Source organism: Schistocerca americana, chromosome 4 (assembly GCF_021461395.2).
Source record: "Schistocerca americana isolate TAMUIC-IGC-003095 chromosome 4, iqSchAmer2.1, whole genome shotgun sequence".
In the NCBI taxonomy this organism is placed as follows: Eukaryota; Metazoa; Arthropoda; class Insecta; order Orthoptera; family Acrididae; genus Schistocerca; species Schistocerca americana.
Window position 1 is genome coordinate 450,857,075 of NC_060122.1, and position 21,538 is coordinate 450,878,612.

The 21,538-nt window shown below is 43.1% G+C and overlaps 1 protein-coding gene across 1 annotated transcript in view; it reads right to left on the reverse strand.

Moving 5' to 3' along the window:
- Positions 1-677: 677 nt before the first annotated feature.
- LOC124613541 (photoreceptor-specific nuclear receptor-like) overlaps positions 678-21,538 on the reverse strand; it is a 158,549-nt gene continuing 137,688 nt past the window's right edge. Inside the window, exons 6-7 of the mRNA XM_047142253.1 lie at positions 17,300-17,543; positions 678-1,863 (exon numbers count right to left, since the gene is read on the reverse strand). Coding sequence (XP_046998209.1) covers positions 1,625-1,863; positions 17,300-17,543 — 483 coding nt within the window. The 3' untranslated portion in view covers positions 678-1,624. The remainder of the gene's footprint in view (positions 1,864-17,299; positions 17,544-21,538) is intronic.

Consider the following 21,538-nt stretch of genomic DNA (forward strand, 5'->3'; position numbering starts at 1 on the left):
GTACAAAGATCAAGCGGAGGCTCTGAAAGGGTGGAAAACATCTGATGTTAATGCTTATTAGGTAAAGAGTCATGATAATTTTTTCTGAAACGGATGAAATTTTCCCGCCCGGGAAACTATTTTAAACTGTAGGAAACGTCGTAGTTCACCACCAACAGCTGCTAAATGAACTACTTCATTACAGCCAGTTTCAGGCTTCAGTCCATTATCATGTGTCCTGTACACCAAAGGAGAGGAAGCATGAAATACATTTCAGCGCTATCTGCTGTACACGCTCACGAAAATTCACGAGTAGTAAGGCGTCACCTACTCGAAACATTTAAGATATATTAGTTTCAAAACATATTTCTTTTACACTTCATTTCTCGAAAACAACTACTTTGACTGGAACAAGATTATTTTTCATTGATTTCTAAAATATTTCTCTTACCGTCGGATCTTATCAAAATTTCGTATCGCTCTGTATTTTATATATGTACAAGGTGTAATGAATATCACATTACAGACTTTGAAAACACGTTTCTTATAGCAAAACAAGAAATAAATGTCCGCTAAACATTGGCTCTAAAATGTATACCTTAAGAGATACGAGCACTTGTTCGTCTTCGATACTGTGAAACAAATCTCTCCAACAGGAAGCTCTTTGCTTTCCATATTTTAGAATGAGTCAGTATGGACCAAAACAACAAAAAATATCCATAAACATGAGCTGTAAAATACGTGCTTTAAGAGCTATGAGCACTTACTCGTCTTCGCTATTGTGGAACACATCTCTTCTATTGATAAAGTACTCACAGTTCTTTAAGTGTGCGGTGTAGAGCCCATGTTTACTGGACATTTTTTTCTTTATTTGGTCCGTACTAGCTCCTCCCAAAATATGTAAGTCAAAATACTTGCAATAGAAGAGATGTGCTTTATAGTATCGAAGATCAACAAATGCCGATAGTTTAGGTATGCATTTTAGAAGCTACGTTTACTAGATTATTTTTTCTTGTTTGGTGTAAGGAAAGTGTGCTCAAAGTCTACAAAGCGAATTTAGTTACACGCTGTATAAGCTTCGGAGAACGGTAATTTCTGCAATTTGTTCAATATGTAACTCGTAATAAATGTGAAGTTTAAAGTCTCCGACTCACACAAAAATCACAAGAAAATTCTGAAATTCACGTATGATGTGTATAGTGTTTTCAAATACGTCAAAAATTTGTTCTTAATTTTGATTAGGGCCGGACATAATTTTTTTTATTTGAAATATGCTAAGTTTCACGTAGGGAGAAGCTTCGAACTTGAGAAATAACAGGCACAACGCTTTGGGCAACACAGTGAGTATAGTCCAGCGCCTTCGCTGTCAAATGCCAACTGATTTAAATAGGACTGTAGGGGATGAGAACCTGTGCTGGTCAATGTATCCAAGATTTCGTTCCTGATTCGAGGTACTATGAAGAGAAATGAGTTTGTGAGACGTGAGATGCTCCTGGAGAGGGTTATGGTCAATGTACATCTGATGCGTTCAAGGAAAATGCTGTCAAGTTCATGCTCCGAAGAAACGGATGATTCGCGACTACATGTGACTCCGTCTCACCGCGCGACAGAAGAAAGCACTGTTGGGGCAGACGGCGGCGGCGGCCTAGTTCTTGTACATGTCGCAGAGCACCTTCTCCATGGGCGTGTTGCCGATGGTGCGCTGGAAGAAGATCTGCTCGATGCGCGCCGTGGAGACGGATCGCAGCAGCGGCAGCATCAGCAGCAGGCGGCCGAAGCGCGGCGGGTGCCCGGGGTGCTGCCCGCGCGTGTGCTGGCCCAGCATCACCTGCGCCTGGTCCTGCAGGTTCTCCACCTGCCCCGGGTCCTTCAGGCCGCGCGTCTCTGCAACACCGCGCCGTTCCACACTTCACCGTGCCCTTCCTTTCTTCTGTATTATAAGGGGCAGGCAAATGAACACGAGAGAGGTGGAAGTATGTAAACTGACGTGGCCTTCTCGTATTACCAGCTGAGTCAAGGCGTCGTTCTGCAGCAACGTTTCGAGTAGGAAACTTGTAGAAACGTTGGCGCAGAACGACGCCTTGACCCGGCTAATAACGCAAGAAGTCTTCATCAGCGAAATTCGTCGAGAAATCCTGCATTACCATACAGTGAGTAAAAGTGTTCATTATTTCAAAAGTAATCATTATAACTGTTCTTTTAGAAAACACGGTGAGTGTCTTCATGCAATAAATGTGTCCGGGTGCCTACGGAGCCAAGATTAACCCAAGCGTGGACCTGCTCGTCAGAAGCAAATCGACGGTCGCGAATGTTTTTCTTCAGAGCTCCAAAATATATGCACATAGCATGCGGAGAGATCGGGGCTGTAGGAAGGGCTTCGCAGACGTTAGCAACGGGTACGTGCATTATCCTGCAGAATGATTACGTCCGTCAACATTCCTGGACGTTTCCACTTGACGGCGCCCTTCGATTTTTGCGAAGTGTCCACGTGCCGCTGTGCTTTAATTGTGACGCCGTGTTTAAGCAAGTCATTGAGCAACAGGCCCATCCACTCAAACACAAAGGCCATCATGACTTTCCCAGAGTTGGGTGCCTGTTGTTTCGACTTCGATGTAGACGTTTCGGTGGAAAGCCCTTAAGACCTTCCAAATACACTACTGGCCATTAAAATTGGTACACCACGAAGATGACGTGCTACAGATGCGAAACTTAACCGACAAGAAGAAGATGCTGTGATATGCAAATAATTACCTTTTCAGAGCATTCACACAAGGTTGGCGCCGGTGGCGACACATACAACGTGCTGACATGACGAAAGTTTCCAACCGATTTCTCATACACAAACAGCAGTTGACCGGCGTTGCCTGGTGAAACGTTGTTGTGATGCCTCGTGTAAGGAGGAGAAATGCGTACCATCACGTTTCCGACTTTGATAAAGGTCGGATTGTAGCCTATCGCGTTGGTCGAGATCCAATGACTGTTAGCAGAATATGGAATCGGTGGGTTCAGGAGGGTAACACGGAAAGCCGTGCTGGATCCCAACGGCCTCGTATCACTAGCAGTCGAGGTGACAGGCATCTTATCCGCATGGCTGTAACGGATCGTGCAGCCACGTCTCGATCCCTGAATCAACAGATGGGGACGTTTGCGGGACAACATCTGTACGAACAGTTCGACGACGTTTGCAGCAGCACGGACTATCAGCTCGGAGACCATGGCTGCGGTTACCCTTGACGCTGCATCACAGACAGGAGCGCCTGCGATGGTGTACTCAGCGACGAACCTGGGTGCACGAATGGCAAAACGTCATTTTTTGGGATGAATCCAGGTTCTGTTTACAGCATCATGATGGTCGCATCCGTGTTTGGCGACATCGCGGTGAACGCACATTGGAAGCGTGTATTCGTCATCGCCATACTGGCGTATAACCCGGCGTGATGGTATGGGATGCCACTGTTACACGTCTCGGTCACCTCTTGTTCGCACTGACAGCACTTTGAACAGTGGACATTACATTTAAGATGTGTTACGACCCGTGGCTCTACCCTTCATTCGATCCCTGCGAAACCCTACATTCCAGCAGGATAATGCACGACCGCATGTTGCAGGTCCTACACGGGCCTTTCTGGATACAGAAAATGCTCGACTGCTGCCCTGGGCAGTACATTCTCCAGATCTCTCACCAATTGAAAACGTCTGGTCAATGGTGGCCGAGCAACTGGCTCGTCATATCGTGTTGAAGTTGCGTGGGCAGCTGTACCTGTACACGCGATCCAATCTCTGTTTGACTCAGTGCCCAGGCGTATCAAGGCCGTTATTACGGACAGACGTGGTTGTTCTGGGTACTGATTTCTCAGGATCTATGCACCAAAATTGCGTGAAAATGTAATCACATGTCAATTCTAGTATAATATATTTGTGCAATGATACCCGTTTATCATCTGCATTTCTTCTTGGTGTACCAATTTTAATGGCCTGTAGTGTAGTCCTGATCTCTCTCCATGCGATATCCATGTTCTTCGAACCCTGAAGAAAGACATTAGTGACCGTCGATTTGCTTCGGCTGGGACAATCATGGTCCCGCACGCAAACGCAAACAATTTTCCGTGAAGGCACTGAGATAAATGTATTAACCGTTATGGTGACTACTTTTCAAATTAAAAACAGCTCATTTACTTTTTTCCATCTGTCTCATTTTCATTTGACTATCCCTTATACGATTCATTTTCTAGCCTGGAAGGCTGGCCTGATTTTTCACATTCGACCCATTGAAGGAAGAGAAAAGAAAACAAGAAAAAAACCGTACAACTGCGAGTAGGTCTCTCGCTGTGAGGGTTCCGTACCAACTTAATTGTGTATATAAATATTTCACCTATAGGTTCCGATGGATGAGTTCGCGAGTATCGAAATATGTGACATAATTGGCTGCACTGATTTAGAAGCTTAAATTTTTTACACGCCTAAGGACCGTAGACCTCAGTATTTGGCATAAATTTCAACTTCATACCTCTACCTGTCCCTGCGAAGAAGATGCCTTAACAGACGATCGTAACTTCTGATTACATTGACTTCAAAGCTTACACTAACTACGCTGCGAAGGCACTATAGACCATAGTATGTGACGTGAAACTTGATACACCAAAATGTTCCAGAGAAAAAGGTTTTTGACGGTCGGACAGACAAACACAAGACGTTTAAAAAATGACAAAAATATTTTTTCTTGCCATGTAATTACAAATTAACGATTTTCATATTTTTTCGTTTATTTGTAGTGTATAACTTTGCTTCGTGCCAAATATCATAGTTTTTATGTCAGCAGGAAGTACCCTATGGTGTATTCTCGACCATTAAAATATGTGACATAAATGAGCTTATCTTTTGACTGAATTGACTTAGAAGTTTAAAATGTTTACACAGCCAAGGAGCCATAGACCTTAATACGTGACATAAATTTGAAATTGATACATCTATACATTACTGAGAAAAAGCGTTCTTAACAGCCGAGCAAACAGATAACAAGGCGATCCTATAATGGTTCCGTTTTTACAGACTGAGGCACAGAACCCTTAAAGCAGAGAAAAAAGGAACGTATAAAAACAAGAATGCTGCTTTGCAGTTTCTATGTGGTTGACTGCTGCTGGTAGTTCCTCCATTGAATTTGGGCGCAATATCTATGACGTCGTGCTGCGTAGGAAAATAAATGAAGTACTTGAGGTGGGCGCGACATGCCCGTGCCTGATCAGTTTGGTAAGTTGATGTTTTTCATCGCTTACGCTGTGGCATTGATACTTGTGAGCGGTCACTAGCCGAAACTAGGAAGGCCACAAGTGAACATGTTTTTAAACATTCTATGCTGAACCGAGAAAAACCAGCAGAATTTGCTGAGAAAGCAAGTGAAGACAACACCGCAGCAGCCAAGACGAAAATTCTAATGGGTACTCCGTTCTAACATCGCACAAGTGGTAACTTCAGTCGGGGCAAGTGGTAGCAGACAAAAATTACAGTTCAAGTGGCAATACTACATTAATAGCTGTTTTTTGAGCAATTTATAAGACTGAAATATGCTATGATTTTGTGAATACTCGTGTATTTGTAAGCTAATAAAGAGTTAGTTTTGAAGAAGATCGCAGTATAGTAAAAAATATAAAAAGACTGAAGAATCCATTTCCTTTCAGGCAGTTAGCAGGATGATTGGTGAGGCAGAGGTGACCCCAGAAAATATTTGGGAGGGAATATCCAGTTCTGGTATTGGCCTGGCAACCAAAAGAAACTTCTCGAAAACATTCGCCGTGGACAGAAAAAATGCGAACGATTTGTTGCATGTTTGAGTATCTGTTTGCGTATATACCAACTCAGTGCATTCCTCTGCTTGTACAGTATACCCACCAACTGCAGGTGTACTGTGTTTTACCGAACGAGGTTGCGCCGTGGTTAGCACAATTGACTCGCATTCGGGAGAACGGCAGTTTGAATCCGCGTCCGACCATCCTGATTTAGGTTTTCTGTGATTTCCGTAAATTTCTTCAGGCAAATGACGGGATGCTTCCTTTGAAAAGACACGAACGATTTCCTTTTCTGCCCTTGTATCATTCCGAGCTCATATTTCATTACTAATGACTTCGATGTCGACGGGATGTTAAACCCTAATCTTCTTCCGTTGTGCTGTTTTTTTTTTAATTGTTATTTGTATTCTCCATTAGGAAGCAGTATGCGGGGAGCGGCTAGGAGCGGCCAAGTTGCCACTCTACAGCTTTTAATGAGCACAATAAAAAATATTCTGATGCGAGTAAAAAAGTGTTATCACAATTCAGTGAGATGTGGATGCATGTGGCCTGAAAGTGAAGGATGCTGTGAGTTGGCACCTGGTAATGGTTTCTGTGCCTCAGATTTGGATGCGTATGGGAATGTAAAGGAAACGCTTTGAGAAAATACAGAGGATGAGTTTTGGGGTGGTAACAGACGGGTTGCTGTTGTGCAGGTAAAGTGTGGCATAGAGTCTTCATTTGGAAAAAGGAATACACAGGGTAGGTTATAATTTATGGGGTGGTTAGATCTCAGGAATACTTTCATGATCTAGGAGAAGAAGGCATTTGAAATTACCCCGAGGAAAAGACATGGAGTGTCAATGCTAAGAATTTTACCCCGGTTGTCAAATGTGTGAAATACGTATGTATCATACCATATTTCTGGACTTCGTTATGCCATTATCAAGTGCTGAAGCTTCTACCATTAGGCGTTGTCAAGAGTATAAAGACAGCAGCAAACATGCATTGTCAAACATAAAAGATCTCAGTTTACAGCTGAGCCTTGTGCAAGTTTGATGGCCATCACGAGATATGCAAAGGAAAGTTTTATGTTTTATAATCCATGTTAGCTGCTGGCATTTTACCGTTGACGGTGCCTAATGGCATGGAAGTTTTAAATACTTAGTAATGGGGTAACGTAGCCGCAAAACATGTGATAAATGTGCCACACGTTTGTCAGCTGGTGCGTAAAATTCTCAGCACTGAGACATTTCTAAGCTGGTTTCACAACATATGACGCAGACTGTGTAGAGATGTTAGATACTTCGGCCTGTTTGGTGCTCTGAGGAGAAGGTCGATAAAGTCGAAGCTGGTATGAGTACAATATGCTGAAGAGGTCTACTCTTTAGTAAACTCAACAAATAAACTTGCAGTGGTGCTATCTGTTTAGTCCGCTATGGCGTAAAGCTAATTAATGTTCCTTACATGTATTAAAAAAGAAACAATTGCACCCAAGAGCGGCATTTGCAGTTATAACAAATAAAAGGATTAGGTTCACAATTTGCAGCGTTATAGCCGACCGGTGTGGCCGAGCGGTTCTAGGCGCTACAGTCTGGAACCGCGCGACCGCTGCGGTCGCAGGTTCGAATCCTGCCTCGGGCATGGGTGTGTGTGATGTCCTTAGGTTAGTTAGGTTTAAGTAGTTCTAAGTTCTAGGGGACTGATGACCTGAGAAGTTAAGTCCCATAGTGCTCAAAGCCATTTGAACCATTTGCAGCGTTATAAATAGACTACGTTTCAGTTGTTTTATTTACAAAAATACGTGTGTTTTGACCGCCGATATATTAATTGCAGTTAGTCTTTAGAATACTTAGCATGATGCAATTAATGTCTTTTCAGTTCTACAGTTAAAGAAAGCAAAATATCATTTGTCCATCGTGTTAACAAGTATTTAGGGGCTGCTTCTCCTGGGTTTCAGTTATAACTTGGAACTTGAGCAGATAGACCTTTGCTTGGGTGTTTTTATCCATATTGTTTCCGGATGGGAATGGTTATGAGAACTGACGGCACTTGCTAGACAGTCTAAAATACTGAGCAGCCTCCGAGCAGTTATTGCCATGTCTAACATCAGACCTAGTAGCGAAATTTCTCTCATGAAACCTAGCTGCGAAGTCGACCCTTGCATTCTCCTAAATCACTAAATCTGATTGGACATCTCGGATTATTCGCCTCACCAATCGAATTAATGGTAGCAACATTCGTTACAATTGTATTATTCCCATACTAAGACACTAGTCGAGAATGTCCGACTCTGAAGGTGTTCTTCCTCTATCTCGAGAGATGTTCAGTTTGCCAATATTTGTCCCGACGAATCGTCAGCTTACAGGAGTCCTTCGACAGTCTCCTTTGTACTATTTAGTTCCGATGTAGAGGGAAACAACAAGCGCAGGTTCGTATGCCTCAGACCAGCATCTGCAACTGCATTCCGGAAAGCGTCTGCAGAACCGTTGTTTGGCGTAGCACCATACTCGATTTCTCCATCTGTTACTCTTGACAGCCACGTTACAAACTGAATAGGATGCCAAGCTAGAGTAGCTTGACAGTCTCTCTTTTCAAAGACATTCACTTGGGAAACATCATAATGTGGGTTTCTACTGACTGTACCCTCTTCTATATTCGAGGATGAAAACACTTGACGAGGAGATGGCTGATGCGAATCCTGGTGGCAAAAGGAATTTTAATCCCCAGCGTTTGGCCGGCAGAGTGAGGAGAGGCTGTGATTTACAATTCTTGATAATTAGATTTTACGCTGAGTTAAATTCCGAACATCTACAAAATGTCTCAAGTAGTAGACTGTGTGCCAGCACCTCGATTCACATCCCCCCCCCCCCCCCCCCCTCCCTGCCCCCACTCTCTCTCAGCAACACACAAGTCTACATGTGCTTCATCACAGCCATCTATACTCAACGAATACGTTGAAGAGACGATATCCTCACTTCGTGAAAGAAAAGTGTCATCATGTGCGATGCAAGGGAACTTTAATAATAAGTAAAGAAGGGATTTTAAGGTGCCAAAAACGTAGCTATTTTCACACAGATAGGTCAATATATACATTTGGGACTATGAGATGAAGAAAAATAAGCGCAATTTGTTGCACCTTTTTGTGGGATTAGTACATTTTCTCTTTTATTCCATGCTTAAGCACCGTTTCCCCAATTTTTACCCGCGTTTTTAGTAGATTCGACAGCATTTTTTTCTGCTCTTGACAGGGATTTTAAGATTTTGTTTAATCAAAAGTAAAAAATGGGTAATAAATATTAAAATTAAATATTAAAATATAATTTATGGGAAGACCAATAATTATTCATAACCCCAGAAACAATAGCCAACCTAAACAACAAAAGTCAGCCTCTATAACAATGGCCAACCTGCAGCTGTAAAATCAAATAAAATTTAAACAACGCTGCTGCAACAGTTGAAATCTAAATTCAGTTCGTGCTGATACGAATTTAACGGTTCCTATCTATCGACTGTTACTGTCTTGCTGGTCATGTTAATGTTTAAACACAACTTTAACATCGTGTGAGAAACTAAGAAGGAGAAGTTGTGTGCTCTTTCAGAAGAATTCAAGGCTCCGTTTATTGAAACTGGCATCATTCTGCAATGTGTCGTCTGCGAAGGTAATATTGCAATCGATGACAAGTAACAAAGAAACAGAATAAACCAGTGCAAACATTTAAAGAACATTGAACTTCGCAAGTGGAAACCTAAGGAAACCATTGTGACGAACGCCTTCGCTTCAGGCTCTGAAAAGCAGCTGTCACCGAATGAGTTTAGTTCGGATCTTGCCGTAGCATTCAATCAGGAATTCCTGTCGAAAAGGTAAACAATCCTGCATTTAAATCATTTCTTGAGAAGTACACAGCTAGGTCAATACCTGATGAGAGCATTCTGAGAAAAAGTTATGTACAGCCAATTTATCAGAACGTTTTAGAGAAAATAGAAGAGGCGGTCGGTAAACGTGAATCGGGACTCGTTTTGGATGGAACTACTGACGTGCTGCAAAGATATATTTTGAATGTGTTGGTTTTTCCATTGTTTGGTGAACGGGTAAAATCTATAATTTTTAAAATGTAACAACCCTAAAATACAAATGCCTGCACGATAATACAATTATTCAGTGAATCATGTATGAACCTGTGGCCAGGAGACATACTATACGAAAATGTCGGGCTTGTGGTGACTGATCAAGTACGCTACATGCTTTTGGCTTTCCAACAATAGAAGCGAGTGTACCTCAACCTCAACCATATGGCATACATTGCACCTGGTCTACACAGAGTTTGAGAAAGTATGAGGGAGAATTCCTGCAGGGTGAGTGACTTCATTGCTACTCTGAAAAAGATTCTAGTAAAGGATCCCAGTCTTCAAGTTTTATATCAAGAAATGACAGGGCTCCATCTTCCACAGTTTCATGTCATCACAAGATGGGATACTTGGATAAGATGTGCACTTTTCTTGTGTGAAAACTTTGAAAAAATCAAACACTTCGTCAGCACCCTACAGTCAACGAACGCAGCAACCATCAAGCAGGCCCAACAAAATGGTTCAAATGGCTCTGAGCACTATTGGACTTAACAGCTGTGGTCATCAGTCCTCTAGAACGTAGAACTACTTAAACCTAACTAACCTAAGGACATCACACACATCCATGCCCGAGGCAGGATTTGAACCTGCGACCGTAGCAGTCGCGCGGTTCCGGACTGCGCGCCTAGAGCCGCGAGACCACCGCGGCCGGCTCAGGCCCAACAATTCGTCAACAACAAAGACTTAGAGTTCGAACTGTTTGCAACAATTATTTTCTTGGTGTGATTCAGAGTTTGGAAAAAGAAGGTAGGGAGAAGAAGGAACAGCGGAAGAAGTTGATCAGTGTTAGGGACACCCTTGCTGGAATTACTAAACACAAATTCGAATTAAATTTGGAGAACAGTCCAGATGTGGAAACCTTAGCAACTTTGACTCAACTTCCTTTAAGCGTGCTGCAATATATGCTCCATTGGTTTCTGTAGATGTAGAGCGGAGTTTCTTCATATATAAGGCGCTATTTAGCTCAAAGCACCAGCGAATTAGTACAAAAAAACATAGAAATTATGTATCTAATGCAGTATAACAGAACCTTGTAAATGGAACAAAGAAAGTTAATGTTGCTGTTGTTGTTGTGATGGTGGTGGTCTTCATCCCAGAGACTGGTTTGATGCAGCTCTCCATGCTACTCTGTCCTGTGCAAGCTTCATCTCCGAGTAACTACTGCAACCTACATCCTTCTGAATATGTTTAGCGCATTCATCTCTTAGTCTCCCTCTACGATATTTACCCTCCGCGCTGTCCTCCAATACTAAATTGATGATCCCTCGATGCGTCAGAACATGTCCTACCAACCGATCCCTTCTTCTAGTCATGTTGTGCCACAAATTCCTCTTCCCCCAATTCTATTCAGTATCTCCTTATTAGTTGGGTAATCTACCCATGTAATCTTCAGCATTCTTCTGTAGCATCACATTTCGAAAGCTTATATTCTCATCTTGTCTAAACTATTTATCGTCCATGTTTCACTTCCATTCATGGCTACACTCCATACAAATACTTTCAGAAAAGACTTGCTGACATTGAAATCTATACTCGACGTTAGTAAATTCCTCTTCTTCAGAAACGTTTTTCTCACCATTGCCAGTCTAAATTTTGTATCCTCTCTACTTCGACCATCATCAGTTATTTTGCTCCCTAAATAGAAAAACTCATATACTACTTCAAGTGTCTCATTTAGTTCTCATCATCATTTCATCCTCACCATCGGCACGCAAGTCGCACAATGTGGCGTCGACTGTAATAAGACTTGCACATGGTGGCCGATCTTCCCCGGATGGGACCTCCCGGCTAACGATGCCATGCGCTCATTTCATTTTTTCCTACTCTAATTCCCTCAGCACAATCTGATTTAATTAGACTACATTCCATTATCCTCATTTTGCTTTTTTTGATGTTCGTCTTATATCCTCCTATGACGACACTGTCCATTCCGTTCAACTGCTCTTTCATGTCCTTTGCTGTCTCTGACAGAATTAGACTATCATCGGCAAACATCAAAGTTTTTATTTCTTCTCCATGGATTTTAATTCCTACTTCAAATTTTTCTTTTGTTTCCTTTACTTGCTTGCTCAATATACGGATTGAATAACATCGGGGATAGGCTACGACCCTGTCTCACTCCCTTCTCAACCACTGCTTCACTTTCATGCCCCTCGACTGTTACAGCTGCCATCTGTTTTCTGTACAAATTGTAAATAGCTTTACGCTGCCTGTACATGACCCAGAATTTGAAAGAGAGTATTCCAGTCAACATAGTCAAAAGCTTTCTCTAAGTCTAGAAATGCTAGAAACGTAGGTTTGCCTTTCCTTAATCTATTTTCTAAGATAAGTCGTAGGGTCAGCATTGTCTCACGTGTTTCAAGACTTCTACGGAATACAAACTGATCCTCCCCGAGGTTGGCTTCTACCAGTTTTTCCATTCGGCTGTAAAGAATTCGTGTCAGTATTTTGCAGCCGTGACTTATTAAACTGATAGTTCGGTAATTTTCACACTTGTCAATATCTACTTTCTTTGGTATTGGAATTATCATATTATTCTTGAAGTCTGAGGGTATTTCGCCTGTCTCTTACATCTTGCTCACCAGATGGTACAGTTTTGCCAGGGCTGGCTATCGCAAGGCTATCACTAGTTCTAATGGAATGTTGTCTACTCCTGAGGCCTTGCTTCGACTTAGGTCCTTCAGTGCTCTGTCAAATTCTTCACACAGTATCATATCTCCCATTTCATCTTCATCTACGTCCTCTTCCATTTCCATAATATTCCTTCGAGTACATCGCCCTTGCACAGATCCTCTACATACTCCTGCCACCTTTCTGCTTTCCCTTCTTTGCTTAACTGGATTTCCATCCGAGTCCTTGATACTCATACAAGTGGTTCTATTTTCTTCAAAGGTCTCTTTCATTTTCCTGTAGGCAGTATCTATCTTACCCCTAGTGATATATGTCTCTACATCCTTACGTTTGTCCTGTAGCCATCCCTGCTTAGCCATTGTGCATTTCCTGTCGATCTCAGTTTTGAGACGTTTGTATTCCTTTTTGCCTGCTTCATTTACTGCATATTTATGTTTTCTCCTTTCATCAATCGAATTCAATATCTGATCTGTTACGCAAGGATTTCTACTAGCTCTCGTCTTTTTACCTACTTGATCCTCTGCTGCCTTCACTACTTCATCCCTCAAAGCTACCCATTCTTCTTCCACTGTATTTCTTTCCCCCATTCCTGTCAATTGTTCCCTTATGCCCTCCCTGAAACTCTGTACAACCTCTGGTTCTTTCAGTTTATCCAGGTCCCATCTCCTTAAATTCCCATCTCTTTGCAGTTTCTTCAGTTTTAATCCACAGCTCATAACCAATAGATCGTGATCAGAGTCCATATCTGTCCCTGGCAATGTCTTACAATTTAAAATCTGGTTCGTAAATCTCTATCTTATCATTATATAATCTGTCTGAAATATTCCAGTGTCTCCAGGCCTCTTCCACGTATACAACCTTCTTTTATCATTCTTAAACCAAGTGATAGTTATGATTAAGCTATGCTCTGTGCAAAATGCTACCAGGCGGCATCCTCTTTCATTCCTTACCCTCATTCCATATTCACCTATTACTTTTGCTTCTCTTCCTTTTCCTACTATCGAATTCCAGTCCCCCATGACTATTAAATTTTCGGCTCCTTTCACTGTCTGAATAATTTCTTTTATCTCATCATACGTTTCTTCAATCTCTTCGTCACCTGCGGAGCTAGATGGCATATAAACTTGTACTACTGTGGTAGGCGTGGTCTTCGTGTCTATCTTGGCTACAATAATGCGTTCACTATGCTGTTCGTAGTAGCTTACCAGCGCTCCTCTTTTTTTATTCATTATTAAACCGACTCCTGCATTACCCCTATTTGATTTTGTATTTATAACCCTGTATTCACCTGACCAGAAGTCTTGTTCCTCCTGTCATCGAACTTCACTAATGCCCACTACATCTAACTTTAACCTACCCATTTCCCGTTTTAAATTTCCTAATCTACCTGCCCGATTAAGGGATCTGACATTAGAACGCCAGTTTTGTTTCTCCTGATAACGACGTCCTCCTAAGTAGACCTCGCCCGGAAATCCGAATGAGGGACTATTTTATTTCCGGAATATTTTACCCAAGAGGACGCCACCATCATTTAACCATCCATACACTAAAGCTGCATGCCCTCGGGCAAAATTATGGCTGTAATTTCCCCCTTGCTTTTAGTTGTTTTCAGTACCAGCACGGCAAGGCCGTTTTGGTTAATGTTACAAGGCCAGATCAGTCAATCATTCAGACTGTTGCCCCTGCAACTACTGAAAAGGCTGCTGCCCCTCTTCAGGAACCACACGTTTGTCTGGCCTCTCAACAGATACCCCTCCGTTGTGGTTGCACCTACGGTACGGCTATCTGTATCGCTGAGGCACGCATGCCTCCACACCAAAGGCAAGGTCCATGCTTCATGGGGGCTAGTTTAAACCCAAATAAGTAGTTTCAATAGCACCTGTTTTGCATATTTTTGTATGTATTTTCAGAACCCTTTTCCATTCTTTTTTGACCATAATTTGCACTTTAAAATATTTACACTAAATTAATCAGGCTGTCCAACGTTCCTCTTCGGAGTGTCCCAAAAAACAATGTCACACAACATTTCGTTGTCTTTTTTTGCTGAGAGCTAGTTGCAAGAGAACGCCGTGTACATTTGGCATTCATAGTTCCATCCAAAGAAAAACTACTGAAATCCGGTAACGACAAGAGGCAGCTGGAAAATCTTTCTTCCAAACCCATTTAGTTAGAAAACGTCATAGTATGTGCTTTTACTGACGTTTTATTGCTGAGGAGGAACCATGTTCTTTCAGCCCTTGTGACAATATTGGAGTAATGACCCGTGTTTCATTTAGTGCTACATCATCTAATGTCCATCCCCATGAGTGAAGACAACTTCCAAATGGAATTAAATGCGGTCAGCCAAACAGCTATCCTCTTACCTTAGTGAACTCCATAATGCATAAAAAGCGGAAACATCAGGCTACTCTGTCCTTGACCACCACCTCAAGAACGCAATAATGGTGCACAATTCCACACATAGGAAAAGTATCACTGGATGTAGACAGAAAGTTTACATCCAAGAACGTAAAAAGATCATTATATATGCATAATACTGTTGCATACTTATTGTCCAATGGTAAAAACAGCGTTCCAGATTTGGCAAAGATTGGAATATATAAAATCACTTGCGATTGTGGCAAATTCTATATAGGTCAGCCTGGAAGGGCAATAGGCACCCGCTCGAAGGAACACAACGGAAGTTGCAAACTTAGCGAAGGAGACTCTAGTTTTGCAGGCTACCTGCTTGAAGTAGGCTGTAAAGGAAGGAAGATGAATTGTCTTGAAATAATGGAAATTAATAAACACATGTCCATCAACCCAAGCTTAGTACTGAATGACCAGAAACAGTTCCCTTACTCGCCACCCTGCATATATTACTCATAATCCCGTCCAGGCCTGTTGTAAATTATCCTTCTTACTCATATGTCCCATTTTCCCTTATTTCAATTACTGTAATTTCTCTTGTTGTGTCAAACAATTTTTGCTTTGTATAATCACAGCTGTTTCATCCACCTGGTTAATATCACTATTATATCTTACCTGTTTGTAATTTAGAACCTATTAAAGACAGGATTGTTTTGTTCAGCCACGTCTTTGGTTGTCACCAAAGTGTATTATTCAATTTACTTTCTTCTATGTGCAACTGTTGTAATTTGTCTATTGTTGGAATTAGTATGCGCTGTATGGTTTGGTTTAGCGATGAAGCCCACTACCATTTGGATGGATTCGTCAATCAGGAAAATCGGTGCATTTGGGGGACTGAGAATTCGCATTTCACGTTCGAGAAGTCTCTTCAACCTCAACGGGTGACAGTGTGGCGTGCAGTGTCCAATCACGGAATAATCGGTGCGACATTCCTTGATGGAACGGTGAATAACGAACGGTAAAATAAGGTTTGGAAAGATTATTTCATCTCCATTATCCAAAGTGACACTGATTTTGACAAGGTGTGGTTCGTACAAGACGGAGCTCGACCCCATCGAAGCAGGAGAGTGTTTGATGTCGTGGCGGAGCACTTTTGGGACCGCATTCTGGCTGTGGGGTACCCAGAGCCCACTGGCGTGGGCCTAGATTGGCCGCCATATTCTCCGGATCTGAACACTTGCGACTCGTTTTTATGGGGATATATTAAAGACAAGGTGTGCAGCTATAACTCCAAAACCATTGCCGAGCTGAAAATAGCCATTCAGAAGGTCATCGACAGCATCGATGTTCCGACACTTCAGCGGGTCATGCAGAATTTCGCTATTCGTTTGCGCCACATCATCGCTAATGATGGCAGACATATCGAACATGTCATTATCTAAATCAGAATATCTGTAGAGACTTTTACATGTTGAATAAAGTGTGTGCACGGCGTAGTTTGTAACTAATTTGCGTTCTTTTAGTTCAATAACTGTCACCCTGTATTTTATCGTTGGTAATTAGTCATACATCTCATTTGCACTGAAATAAACCCTCTTGTTTTATTCCTCATTTTAACATTAACATTTTCTGTAGATGCGCTAGTTTAAAATCTTTGATCCAAGAAAATTTTACTGAACCATATAGTTATCTATGTACCTGATGATGGCATGAGAGCCTGAATGGGGTTCGTGCAACAAACAATAAATATTGTGGAATATTACACCAGTGTTGTGTAGGTTTCATTCATAATAATAGGGGAGAGATGAACCATTGCTTTGTTCAAGGGAAAATTCTAACATTACAGTTGAAATTCAAGTGGTTCAAATGGCTCTGAGCACTATGGAACTTAACATCTGAGGTCATCAGTCCCCTAGAACTTAGAACTCCTTAAACCTAACAAACCTAAGGAAATCATACACATCCATGCCCGAACCTGCGACCGTAGCAGTCGCGCGGTTCCGGATTGAAGCGCCTAGAACCGCTCGGCCACCGCGGCCAGCTTAACATTACAGTAACATTTTTAAATATGCTCTAATAAGAGACTCCAAACGGGGTTCTATGGCATCATAGAGGGCATGATATGTCACAATGGAATATCCCTCCACGTTTTTTTTTTTTTTTTTTTTTTTTTTTTTTTTTTTTTTTTTTTTTTTTTTTTTTCCACAGGGCCTCGCAAATCATCAACGGTGACTGCTATAGGATTGTAGGGAACAAGTGACCCGTCTGCTATATTCCAACAGGTGTGATGAGTCATATTTCAGGTGAAACTGCGTGCCGCATCGAACCAGACTGATGACCCCCGCCCTCGCTCACACACACACACAAGGAAACAAGGCTGTCTGAAATACAAACTCCATATAAAGTATGACAGGAGAGAGCTGCCCCTCCTTACACGTCAGGGGCCTCACCTGAGCGGAAGAGCACGATGGCCTTAAGGCAGGCGAACTCGGCGGGGTCGACGCCGACGGCCTTGAAGCGCAGCAGCGTGTCGTGCAGGGCGCGCACGTCAGCCGCCACCTGCGCCGCCTTGCCGTTGGGCACGGCAGCCGCGTGCTCCTGCGCCGAGAAGAGCGGGCTGCCGTCCAGGGGCATGCACCACTGCACCGCGTTCAGCAGGAACAGCTCCGCCCACGACTCCTCCAGCAGGATCACCTGCACACGCGAACCACCTCATCCGAACTGCTCCTTGTAAGCAGTTACTTCTGTAACATATCTGGGAGTATGCGTGCGGAACGGTTTGAAGTGGAGTGATCGTATAAAATTAATTGTTGGTAAGGCGGGTGCTAGGTTGAGATTCATTGGGAGAGTCCTTAGAAAATGTAATCCAAGGGAGGTGGCTTACAAAACACTCGTTCGACCTATACTTGAGTATTGCTCATCAGTGTGGGAACCGTACCAGATCGGGTTGACAGAGGAGATAGAGAAGATCCAAAGAAGAGCGGCGCGTTTCGTCACAGGGTTATTTCGTAAGCGTGATAGCGTTACCGAGATGTTTAGCAAACTAAAGTGGCAGACTCTGCAAGAGAGGCGCTCTGCATGGCAGTGTAGCTTGCTGTCCAGGTTTCGAGAGGGTGCGTTTCTGGGTGAGGTATCGAATATATTGCTTCCCCCTACTTATACCTCCCGAGGAGATCACGAATGTAAAATTAGAGAGATTCGAGCGCGCACGTAGGCTTTCCGGCACTCGTTCTTCCCGCGAACCATACGCGACTGGAACAGGAAAGGGAGGTAATGACAGTGGCACGTAAAGTGCCCTCCGCCACACACCGTTGGGTGGCTTGCGGAGTATAAATGTAGATGTACATCTACATCTACATCTACATTGATACTCCGCAAGCCACCCAACGGTGTGTGGCGGAGGGCACTTTACGTGCCACTGTCATTACCTCCCTTTCCTGTTCCAGTCGCGTATGGTTCGCGGGAAGAACGACTGTCTGAAAGCCTCGGTGCGCGCTCTAATCTCTCTAATTTTACATTCGTGATCTCCTCGGGAAGTATAAGTAGGGGGAAGCAATATATTCGATACCTCATCCAGAAACGCACCCTCTCGAAACCTGGCGAGCAAGCTACACCGCGATGCAGAGCGCCTCTCTTGCAGAGTCTGCCACTTGAGTTTATTAAACATCTCCGTAACGCTATCACGGTTACCAAATAACCCAGTGACGAAACGCGCCGCTCTTCTTTGGATCTTCTCTATCTCCTCCGTCAACCCGACCTGGTACGGATCCCACACTGATGAGCAATACTCAAGTATAGGTCGAACGAGTGTTTTGTAAGCCACCTCCTTTGTTGATGGACTACATTTTCTAAGCACTCTCCCAATGAATCTCAACCTGGTACCCGCCTTACCAACAATTAGTTTTATATGATCATTCCACTTCAAATCGTTCCGTACGCATACTCCCAGATATTTTACAGAAGTAACTGCTACCAGTGTTTGTTCCGCTATCATATAATCATACAATAAAGGATCCTTCTTTCTATGTATTCGCAATACATTACATGTACATGTAGATGTAGATGAATCTCAGGTGTTCCACTTTTGTGTCCGTTTATTGAATGCTGTACTAATGTGTGTGGGTCTTAGATCAGTTATCTGAATCATACAGGTTAAACTGCTAAACACGATCCCCGAGATGGTAAGGAGCGAAAAGAATCGTATGAACGTATGGCCGAAAATGCATGGTGTTTGTACTACAGAGTCTTCATTAGTTCATCAGTTCTGTAAAGTACAATGCAGTGCACTACATGCTGTGACGAGACCACGGTTGGCAAAGGTGATTTAAGTGGCCCCCACAGGCCTCTAAGTGTGTGCGCACACGATGCAGCAACGACTACCGCACACGTTCACTGCCATCCTGCAATCGAATAGCGCTACAGGCAGCATGAATGCATTGTCCCATTGTAAGCACGTCCGGGATGGGTTCCGCCCATGCAAATTCTTTCAGGTCTCCCTACAGGTAGAATTCTAAAGCGTTAAGACCGGGTAACAGGGCAGGCTACGCAACTAGACCACTTCGTCCGATCTGTCGGCCGGGTTAGATGCTGTCGAGATGCCTCCGCAAGGAAGTGCGGAAGTGAACTGGAGCACAATCATGTAGTAGCCACCACATTACCCTTTAGCGGTACAAAGGCATGTCGTCTTTGGCAGGGGAGATGGGGTCACATGTAGGAAGTTCAGATATACTTCGCCTGTGAGGTGTCGTTAAGGATGACTTGTCCCACAAGGCGGTCACCAATAAATACCGCCCACACTCTGAAGCCGAACCAGTGTCGATGTCTCGTTGCCGCCATACCATGGGGTTTCTTCGTAGTCCACAGATGGGCTGGATGACAAATATCCTACCACCATGATGGTGTTTGTGACGAACCAGCTACAAGGCAAGTCCATAACAAATAAGACTTGCACACTTTGTAAGTGATATGGATAATGACAGTTATCAAGGAGTATGTTCCACATGGTCCTCAGCTCATGCCATGCAGGTGCCCCACCAATTCAGTACTGACACTGAGGTCACATTTTACTGTGTTTGTTCTTCCAAGGCCTTTATACATACTGGGCGCACCCGTCCTCATGGTTGCCATTTCCCATAAACAAGTCTATCTTAGACAAACGACGAAACACTGTTGCATACACTTTATGGATCGGCTGCTATCGGCGTGATACTTTTCTCTTATCGCCCGGCCTTTGCCATTTACCTGCCCATGTGCAAAGATCATGTCAGTCTGTTCCTGGTTTGTATACCGGGCTATCATATCTGAGCACTGCACTGCATGATACATGTCTGCACCAGAGTGAGTCACAGCTGCAATGAGGCCGATGCCCTCTAGTACCTATGTGTGAAGGCGCTGCTCTCATTGACAGCATTTTGCCCTCTTGAGCGTGGAGTTGCAACACTAGTACAAACATATCATTCCCACCTTCCTGGTGTGTTCTCATGTGTGTTTTCAATCACTGACACATACAGTGTCAGACATCCTTCATCTCCACCTTTAAGTGCGTATACCACCACTGGAACGCATTTCGGGCCAAATGTCCATGCACCTTTTTTGCTCGTTATTCTTTCAGGAATCCTTTCGTGAAGTTTGTTCCCATTTAACGAAATCACCCTGTATACATGGTTAAATCAATTTTTTAAATATTGACTATTACTCGTACAGAACGAGGGATGATACAGCTATTGTGTTTTTACATTAGAATATAGCCAATCAAAATAGACAAGAATAAGCTACTTTCATTTAGAAAGTTTCGGCTTTGTTAGTAGACACGCAGGTACTGACGATTGGTTTCATACGTGTGATAATTTGTGCCAAGGCATGATGATTATAGATCGCCACTGTCTTATCATGACACGTTTCACTATACGCTCAGTTCGCCTGTACCGTAATTATTTAGAGAACAACAATTAAACAGCCGCCGACGCTACAACGCCGCTGTTGTTGTTGTTGTGGTCTTCTGTCCGAAGACTGGTTTGATGCAGCTCTCCAAGCTAGTTTATCGTGTGCAGGCTCTTGCTTTTTGCACAAATATTGTAACTTGCATCAACGTGTTTCCTTAGTCAAACCACGATCTCTCTCTTCATCATTGAATTCATTCCACCCCATCCACTCACACACACACACACACACACACACACACACACACACACACACACACACACACACACACACGCGCGCGCATTCACTTCCATCTGTTACCAAACAGACGCTTCCTTGGTGCTACAGTATGTCCTATCAACCGATCCGTTCTTTTAGTAAAGTTGTGCCATAAATTTCTTTCTTCTTCAGTTCGATACACTAACTCCTCATTAGTTATCGTATCCACCCATCTAACGTTCAAAACTGTCCTGTAGCAGTTCATTTGAAAAGTTTCTGTTTTCTTCTTCTCCGAACAGTTTATCGTCCACGTTGTACTTCCGTGTAAGGCTACTCATATGCGTAAATGGCAAAAATCATCGACTACTTTTTGTGTCTCCTTTCCTAATGTAATCCACCAATCATAACATGATATAACTGGACTACATTTAATTACCGCCGGCCGAAGTGGCCGAGCGGCTCTAGGCGCTTTAGTCTGGAACCGCGCGACCGCTACGGTCGCAGGTTCGAATCCTGCCTCGGGCGTGAATGTATATAATGCCCTTAGGTTA